Source organism: Rhinoraja longicauda, chromosome 6 (genome assembly GCF_053455715.1).
Source record: "Rhinoraja longicauda isolate Sanriku21f chromosome 6, sRhiLon1.1, whole genome shotgun sequence".
In the NCBI taxonomy this organism is placed as follows: Eukaryota; Metazoa; Chordata; class Chondrichthyes; order Rajiformes; family Arhynchobatidae; genus Rhinoraja; species Rhinoraja longicauda.
In genome coordinates, this window is record NC_135958.1 from 81526304 (window position 1) to 81535959 (window position 9656).

General features: G+C 56.3%; 1 protein-coding gene across 1 annotated transcript; it reads right to left on the bottom strand.

Annotated features, from left to right (window-relative positions):
* Positions 1-2228: 2228 nt before the first annotated feature.
* LOC144594670 (WAP, Kazal, immunoglobulin, Kunitz and NTR domain-containing protein 2-like) lies at positions 2229-9126 on the bottom strand. The gene is made up of 2 exons (XM_078401506.1): positions 8818-9126; positions 2229-6793 (listed from the first exon to the last, which is right to left on the bottom strand). Exons 1-2 carry the CDS (start codon positions 9025-9027, stop codon positions 5204-5206), a joined length of 1800 nt encoding a protein of 599 aa, XP_078257632.1. The 5' UTR covers positions 9028-9126; the 3' UTR covers positions 2229-5203.
* Positions 9127-9656: the final 530 nt, after the last annotated feature.

The following is a 9656-nucleotide window of genomic DNA, read 5'->3' on the forward strand; positions in this document are numbered from 1 at the left end:
CCCGGTGGCCACAGGGTGGAGCTCCTGGTTGGGTAACAGCAGGGGAGGTCATTGGTCCCAACATCTGCCCGACCCGCTGAGTTAATCCAGGACTTTGTGTCATAGAGTGATACAGTGTGGAAACAGGCCCTTCGGCCCAACTTACCCACACCGGCCAACATGTTCTAGCTACACTAGTCCCACCTGCCACATTTGGTCCACCTGTCCTATCCATGTACTTGTCTGTTTCTTAAACGTTGGAATAATCTCTGCCTCAACTACCTTGTTCCCTACATCCACCACCCTTTGTGTGAAAACGTTATTCCTCAGATTCTTATTAAATCTTCTCCCGTTCACCTTAAACCGAAGGTGGACACAAAATGCTGGAGTAACTCAGCGGGTCAGGCAGCATCTCAGGAGAAGGAATGTGTGACATTTCGGGTGGAGACCCTTCAGCTATGTCCTCTTGTCCTTGATTCACCTACTCTGGGCAAGATACTCTGTATCTACCCGATCTATTCCTCTCATGATTTTATGCACTTCTAAGATTGCCCCTCATCCTCTTGCGCTGCAAGGAATAGAGTCCCAGCCAACTCAACCTCTGCCTATAGTCAGACCCTCTAGTCCTGGCAACACCCTCATAAATCTTTTCTGAACCCTTTCCAGTTTGACAACATATTTCCTATAACACGGTGCCCAGAACTGAACACGATAATCTAAATGTGGCCTCACCAATGTCTTTTGTCCTTTTGTGTAAACCAGCATCTACAATTCCTTGTTTCTACTGCTGCTGTGGTTGCATTCCCAGGAAACCTTGTGTTATAGAACATCAGTGTATTAAATCAATTGTGCAAAGGGGGTAAGGGCGAGAGAGTTTCAGACCTGCAGTGTCAAAGTCATTTATCCCACAGTGTTTTCAAAAATAAATGTGTTGTTTATGGCACTATGTTTATTTTTGTTACTAAAAGCTGAAGGTTGTAAGTTAAATTGCCTAATAGAATATTATTGCACAAGTCTCAATAGAAATGTAATTAGGAGAAACCATAGGGTGAATGCAGTCTTTTACCAAAGTAGGACCAGTGGACATCGTTGTAAGGTGAGGGGGGCAACCTATTCACTCAGAGGGTGGTGGGTGTATGGAATGAGCTGCCAGAGTAAGTGGTTGAGGCAGGGACTATAACAGCATTTACAGATACGTGGACAGGTACACGGATATGAAAGGTTTAGAGGGATATGGGCTAAATGCAGACAGGTGGGACTAGTGTGGATGGGGCATCATGGGCAAGTTGGGCCGAAATGCCTGTTTCCGTTCTGTATTACTGTCTAAACGATTGCTTGTTGATTGCAATGGCCTCCCGCTGTGAAACTGACCGTCTTTTAAAGACACTGGGACTGTTTTTTAAAGAGACAACATTTTCTGGTTACTGCAAGGATGTTTATTTTTCCTCACTAATGTTGAATTTGAAATTTTTGTGAATTAGTCTTCAGAATCTAAAGGGCCCTGACCCTAAACATTGCCTTTCCATATTCTGCAGAGATACCGCCTGACCCGTATTGTTCCAGCACTGTCTTCATCAGCTATTTTTCTGCTGGTCAATTGTAAATAACTTCCCAATGATTCTCTAGTTCCAGATCAAAATCCCCCAAATTCTTCACCCTTCATGTGAGGAAGTGTCTCAGCATCTCAGTCCTAAACATCCTGCCTGTTTCTGGACTGTGACCTTATTCTACCCCAGAGTCTCCCTGTATCCACCCCGCTAAGACAGGGCGGTCATAACCATTTCCTCCCATTCTGGACAAAGCAGACCCTAGCCGGCCCAAGCCTACCATCTCAAACACATCTTACACTGTACGCTGTGGCAAGTAAGGAAACACACACGCCAGGTGTGGACTCAAGGCCCAGTTTTTGGGCCAAGGCATGTTGTTGCTGCACCCAACACCTCTCTCCATGAAAGTCAGCGCACCATTCATGAGGCAGCTGGCCCTTCCCTCGGTCTTTGGCGAGCTAAGCGATGAGCTGTTTCTGTGAAATGTTTCTTGTTTATGACCCGCGGAGTCACCTTAACCACCTTCCACTGATCCATGGCAAGATGTCCCCCCCACAGTTGTGCACATTGGCAGTGTGTTTCTGGGGTGAATCACCAGCTGGCCCCTGTTCGTGAGCTGACAGGACACTGGGGGGGGGGGGGGGGGTGGGGGGGGGGTCAATGGGTGAGAAGTGAAGGAACGAGACTGGAGTCACATTATCAATACTTTATTGAGGTTGACTATTGATCTTTAATCAATCAGAGATGGGGACTTGATCCAAGTATAAATAAATAGTATTTACAGTCATTGTAAAAATCATAAACATTCTACAAACTTTTCTTCTTATTGGGATTACTGAACTATTTACAAAATTAGCATCATTCACCTCATCTAAACGTTATCAGTTCAACCTCTCCATGTAACTCTATTCCTAACCCTACAAAGAGCTTAGGCCAGCGCAGGTTTGGAGTTTAACATGACTTTGTGAAGACGTTTGCCTCTGGTCTTTATCTCAGCACCTCTGTCCCATCACACACACCCCCAAGGTTGGAACAATAAGGGTTAGACACAGAGGGAAATTCCCTCTGCTCTATCTAGAAGCTCCAAATCTCCCGGAGCTAGCAATGCTTTTTAACTAGATGTTTTTTTTAATGGGGACATCGATGGTTGAGATCTACCGGAGTTCCACAGATGTTGGAGAGGTCATAAGGCAGACACCCTCGGAGATCATCACACGATTGCACCTGATGGGACGGGATGAAGTGTTAGCTTTGACTGATGATCACACAGACGAGACTCCCCACCATTGGCTCCATCTACACCACGCTGCCTCGGAAAAGCAGCCAACATAATCACTGACTTGTCCCACCCAAATAATTCCTCCTCCCCGCCCTTATTCCCATTGGGCAGGCGGTACAGAAGCTTGAAAGCACGCACCACCAGACTCAGGAACACCTTCTTCCCCTCTGTTATCAGGCTTCTGAACGGTCCTTCCGTAAGCTGGGGTACTGTCCGATTCACCTCTACCCCATTGCGGACAATGGACTTTGTCTCTGGAACTGATGCGCTACAATGCTGAGAACTATATTCTGCACTCTGTATCTTCCCCTTTTCTCTACCTATTGTACTGGAGTTTGATTGTATTTATGTATAATATTATCTGATCAATTTGGATAGCTTTTAATTGTACCTCGGTACATGTGAGATTAATAAACCTAAAGCTAAGAATTGTTTATGGGGGGAGGGGGTGGGGGAGATGTATCTCTAATCTCATGCTGATTCCTCTTTCACCGAGCCTCGGCCTCGGTTCTGGGTCGTGGATCAGGACCCTGGCCCCGCCTGCCCTCGGACACTCACACCCGGGCTTCAGCGCTGAGTGAGGCCCAGGGACTGCTGCCAACATCGGGCCTGATGTAGGAGCCGTCCCAACGGACAGGGTGGTGGGGGGCACACGCCTGGTGTCACGGGAAAGGGTTGCTGAGCATCACGGGCGGTCTCTGGGGCACAGGAAGTGGCAAGCCCACCCTTGCCGGGAATGTTTGGGATTGGTTGTCACGTCATGTGACTCATTCCCCGAGGGATCAGCTGACCTCCAGCGAGCCAATGTCCTGCAGAGAACAAGTAGAACTTTCCCTCCAATCAGGGCCTGTGACCTCTGACCTGCCCTCAAGAGGACCCACGTCACTGGTGGTACCAGGCCACACGTTGGTGGGTTCCGGGCAGATTGGGAAGACACGGATCACCCGGTTTTGTGTCTAAGATTGGGGACTCTGGCACCATCCGGACCATCGGAGCGACATCTCCCTGTGAACCACTCCACATCAGGGCGTGTCCATCAGTGGGAATGATCTGCATTCCCACAGTGACGTCCATCAGTGGGAATGATCTGCATTCTACACCCGTTACCCTCACTCCAAGTCTAGGTTAAGTGCTTATTTAATTTGTCAAAAGTGAGATGTATTTTTTACAGAAACTTTTCATTGATATTTTTCATTCTGTACGGAATTGTTAAGATGTAGTCACCAGCAGTGAGTGGCCGATGGACCAATCGTGGGCGCTGACTAGAACTGATCCATTCGTCAGTACTATTCTATTGGTCAGATCCAGCTATTGACCAGTCCCCTGTGTGATCCACAACCATCGTATGAAACAGAGTTGGTCCACTGAACAAATCTGGTCTGTTGCCAAATTGACCATGACCAGCAAATTGGCCAGAAGTGCCCTCTGGATCACAACTGTTCCACTGACCATGACTGGTCCATCGACAAATAGTGGTAATTCACCTCAACTGACACATTAACCATATTGACCCATTATCTCCATTGACCATTGTCTAGAACCAGACTTTGACCAGGATTGGTCCTTTCACCTGAAGAGGTCCATTGACCAGGCAGTCAGACAGAACCAGTTCATTAACCAGAACGAGAGACACAAGGAACTGCAGATAATGGAATCGAGCAAAAAATGAAGCGTTGGAGGAACTCAGTGGATCAGGCAGCATCTGTGGAGGGAATGGGCATGTGACATTTCGGGTTGTGAAGGGGTCCCTGGCACAAGTCCTGCCCCCACTTCTCTTTTCCTGCTATCTCCCCCCTTAATGCTAACAGCCTGAAAAATGGTCCGGACTGGAAACATTGTCTGTCCAGTCCCTCCTGAGATGCTACCTGCTCCCCTGAGTCACTCCAGCATTCCCTCCTGAGAAGCTACCTGCTCCCCTGAGTCACTCCAGCATTTTGTGTTTGGAACCAGAACTAGGCCTTGACCAGAACTATTCGAATAACCAGAATTAGGGCAGAACAGAACAAAGCTGATCCATTAACCAGGACTCACCTAAAAATATCTCAACCACTGGAACTGGCTCATGAACCAACAGCAGCCCACTAAAATGTACTGATGCGCTATTGAATATGGCCAATGACCGGAACCAGTGCATTGTCCAGAAATGACCCACTGGTCAGAACCAACTGGTTGAGCAGGACTTGTCCATTGACCAGAACTGGTGGGTTAAGCAGTGACGGCCCATTAACCTGTATTGATCAATCATGTTCAATTGACCAGTACTGGGTGCAGTGACGATGACTATCTATTGTACAATATTTGACCCAGTGATCAGGCCAGCACAACCGTACTGACCAGTACCCGCCAACGGATCACTATCCTGCCCAATGATCTCCCACTCCCGTCGGCCAGCGCCGAGCTACTGAAGCCCCGTCAACTCGCGCAGCAGGTCGCACGTCTTCTTCTCCTTGACTTCGGCCAGCTTCTTAATGCGCTTCTCGTTGACCGTCTTGACGAAGCTGTGCGGTTGCAGGGTGGCCATGCCGTTGTGGACGTCGCCCATGACGATCAGCGGCCCATCCTCGGTGGTCATGTTGGGGCAGGGGCAGCTCCAGTCCATGTTGAGCAGCGTGATCTCCAGCACCTCGCTGCCGAAGAACTGCAGGCCCATCTTCTCGTCCTTCAGTACCCGGTCGACGGTGAAGAGGGCGCGGCCGGAGTCGGCCTCCTCGGCCAGCTCGCTCATGCGGCCCACGATCACGTAGTCGCTCTTGCAGAAGCTGGTGACGATCTTGAAGCGCGGCTTGCAGGCCTTGCACTGCTGGCTGCGGGGGTAGGGGCAGATCTCCTCGCACGTCTCCCTGCTCTCGAAGTTGTTCTCGTTGCCGCCGCAGCCGCCGTAGATGAAGGGCTGGCACTGGCGGTGCAGGCCGCTGTAGGCCCAGCGCGGCTCCCACACCCTGCAGCCGCCCTGCAGCGCTGGTAGGCCGCAGGCGTTGACCGGCTCGTTCATGCAGCTGCCCATGCACGTCTCGTAGCTGGCGAAGCCGCTGCCGCCGCCGCCGCCGCAGTAGCCGAAGGTGAAGCAGTTGTTCTTCCTGGCGTCGTAGTACCAGCGCGGCCGCGGCTCGGCGCAGCGTCGGTCCTCCGGCCGCCGGGAGCACTCGCGCGCCGGAAGCGTCGCGGCCGGAAGCGAGGCGTTGTGCGGGTGGTTTCCGGCGGAAGTGGGCGCCTGCAACGCGGCGCGCTTGATGACGGAGAGGGGGAAGTGCGCGCTGACGGCACCGCCCGCGTTGCGCGCCGTGCACGTGTACGTGCCCGCGTCGTGCGTGCGCGCGCTGTAGATGACCAGCTGGCCGATGTTGGTCACCACCATGTTGCCCTGCACGTGGTTAGGCCGCAGCACAACGTTGGGGCCGTCGGCGCGCTGCCGCTCCCAGCTGATGTCGGGCCTCGGCCGCCCGCTCACGGCGCACAGGAAGCTCACCGTGCCGCCCGCGTAGATGGACTGGCGGGCGGGCGTGGCGAGCAGGGCCGGGGCCAGCACTCCGGCGACGGCCGTGGTGGTGAGCGGGCCGGGGCGGGTGGTCAGGGTGGCGGGGCCGGGGTCTCCGGCCGTGGTGGTCGTGGTGTTGGAGGCGGCGGTGGTGTGGGGCGGCAGCGGGCTGGAGGTGCCGCCCGCCAGGCGGTGGGTGCAGGTGACCACCGTCAGCGTGATGCCCTTGCCGCACGCCTCGGCGTCCATGTAGCACTTGTTGTAGTAGGTCAGGCCGTCCGACGCGCAGGTAAAGCGCGGCTCCTTCTCGCAGCGGTCGCGGCACATGCACACCGGCTGCCCGTCCCACACGTCGCACTCGGAGCCCTGCTGGGCGCACATGAAGCGGTCACAGCTGGCGCCGCGGGGCAAGGCCGCCGGACCCCTGCGCCCCTTCAGCGCCATGTAGCGGGACGCCACGCAGCTGCGGGAGCCGCACACGTTGGGGCAGCACTTCTCGAAGGTCTCGCAGTCCTGGAGAGGGGGCAGGAGAGAGCGGAGCTGAGGTTGGCAACGCGGGGAGGCAGGGGGGCGACGGGCGCTCGGCCGGGGAAAGGTGAACGGTGCGGGGGGGGGGGGGGGGGACCGGTAGGAAGAAGGAAAGGCGCCCTTCCCGGACCTGTCCGTCCCTCCCGTCTCCCCCCCCCCCCCCCCCTCGGCCTGTCCGTCCCTCGCCCCCCGGCCTGTCCGCCCCTCCCTTCGCGCCCCTCACTTCACTCCGTCCCCTTCCCGCGAATTCACTACAAATGTTCATTATTCCTTCTCGGGAAGATCATCCCACCTCCACCCCCCCCCCCTCTCTCATCGCTACCCCCTCAGACCCCGCCAGTCTCCGGACCTCTGGCCTCAATACTCCGCTCGGCCCACCAAACATCTCCCGCTCCCGGGGAGAGCCGGAGGTTTCCTCCCATTGAGTGTCTGCCCCCGAATCCCCGCTTCTATCCTCCCGACTCTCTCTCTCTCTCTCTCCCTCCCTGCATCGCGCCGCTCCCTCGGTCAATCCCGGGACCCCCCATCATCACGGGGACGGGGAAGGGGGCAGGCCGGGGGCGGCCGCAGCTCCATCTGCCCCCTTCCAGGGAGCGTGGACGTGCGCGCACACGTCGCCCAAAGCCCAGCCCGGAACCACAGCCCGGGCCCCACCTCACTGCCCAGGGATGGATTCGCTTTCTCTCGGACAGATGCAGCCGACCAGCACGGACAGTGCGCAGCCCTGCGGCCAAACGGCCGCTCCCCCACGGCCAGTGTCCGCGCTCCCTCACTGTCCGAGCCCGCGTCTCCATCAAGAGTTGCAGGATCGTCGGCGCCCAGGAGTGTTTGGCGAGTCCAGAACCAGGGGCCACAGTCTTAGAATAAAGGGGAGGCCATTTAAAACTGAGGTGAGAAGGAACTTTTTCACCCAGAGAGTTGTGAATTTATGGAATTCTCTGCCACAGAGGGCAGTGGAGGCCAAATCTCTGGATGGATTTAAGAGAGAGTTAGACAGAGCTCTAGGGGCTAGTGGAATCAAGGGATATGGGGAGAAGGCAGGCACCGGTTACTGATTGTGGATGATCAGCCATGATCACAATGAATGGCGGTGCTGGCTCGAAGGGCCGAATGGCCTCCTCTTGCACCTATTTTCTATGTTTCTGTGTCGCCTCTTCCTTCCCCTCCCCCATCATTACTCCGCCACCCCCCCGTCCCATATCACTCCCCCTGAACCGCCCGCAAATCTGCTCCTCGTTCCCCGCACCCCGGGTGTCCGAATCCTGGATGCTGCCTCTAATCCCCCCACCCCCCCCGGGGGGCTCAGTCGTTGTTGCTGCTCCCGTGTCCCGCTCCGAGTCCAACACTCCCACCACCCGCGCCTTTTCCGTTTCCGTCAATCAAGCGACCACGTTCCGATGGGGAATTGCGCGGGAATCTCCGAGGACTCCGCCGGCGATCGGCCCGGGTGCGGGGGGTGAAAGCGCAGCAGCAGCGGGACCCGTCCCCCGGTGTTTGTACCTGACGCTATCGGAAATAAACCCCCGAACCCCGTACCCCGGTTTCCATCTCTGGCGCTGACCGGAGGCGGAACACGGGGCGGCCGGTTGCCGTCTCCTGGCCTTCGTTGTCCGGTCCCGCGGGGTCCGGAGGGGACTGTGCAGGAAAGAACTGCAGATGCTGGTTTAACCCGGAGATAGACACAGAGTGCTGGAGTAACTCAGCGGGACCGGCAGCAACTCTGGAGAGAAGGAATGGGTGACGTTTCGGGTCGAGACCCTTCTGTCCCGCTGAGTTACTCCAGCATTTGGTGTCCATCTCCGGGGGAACTGCAGCGGTTCAAAGCACTCCGGGATCTGGAGAGAAACATTCCGCCGCTGGACTGGAATCGCAAATAATCCCGGGGCAGAGAGAGTGTCGGCGCCTGGAGAGGGGAGGGGCGGCCGGGGGCGACCGCAGCTGGGGATGGGTTCGGGGTCGGAGTTGCCCCGGGTTTGTGGAGCGGACGCGGGTTCGCGGGCGCGGATTACCTGGTCCGTCTCACACTCCCGGGAGCAGGTACTCTGCGCGTCCACCCACAGGCTGGGGGTCATCTCGTTGGGGCAGATGCCGGCGTGCGAGTACTTGATCCGTGTGGCAGGCACACCCAGGGCGGCCGGCGGCAACAGCAGCGGCAGCAGAAGGGCCGCCAGGAGGAATCGCTTCATGGCTGCGGCCGGTGAGAGCGACCTATGTCTCATGTGCCCCGCTCCTTCTGTCTGGCCAGCCGCTCTCTCTGCTCGCCTCTCCCGAGGCTCCGAGCCACGGAGAGCTGACTGCCAATGCCTCTCGGCTTTACAACAAACTAGCACCTAATGAGATTAGCGCCGGGGCCCCGCTGTATTTATACGCTGCCTCTGAGTAACCGCTGGCACCAGAGACGCTCCTGGTGACTGTAACTAACTGGTGCAACGTGAGCGGAGCCCCCCTCCCCCCCCCCCCCCCCCGGGCGACGTTCCCACAGATTACCACCCTCGCCCCCTCCCCCCCCCCCGGGCGACGTTTCCACAGATTACCCCCCCCCCGGCGACGATCCCACAGATTACCACCCTCGCCCCCCCCCCCCTCCTCCTTCCCCGGGAACGGGGCTCACTCGCTCTATGGGCGGGAACCCCGAGATCGCCCTCCTCTCACTCCCCGCACCCCCTCTCTCGCACTAAGACCCAATCCCCAGCATGAGATGCATGAAACATCCAGCTGGACATCTTGCGATTCATGCAAGCGCTGGCGACTGAGGGGGGACCTGATACAAGTGGAAACATTATCACAGGCATGGATGGGATAGACCGAGAACATGTCCCCAGAGGGGAAAGGCCGACGCCTAGGAGGC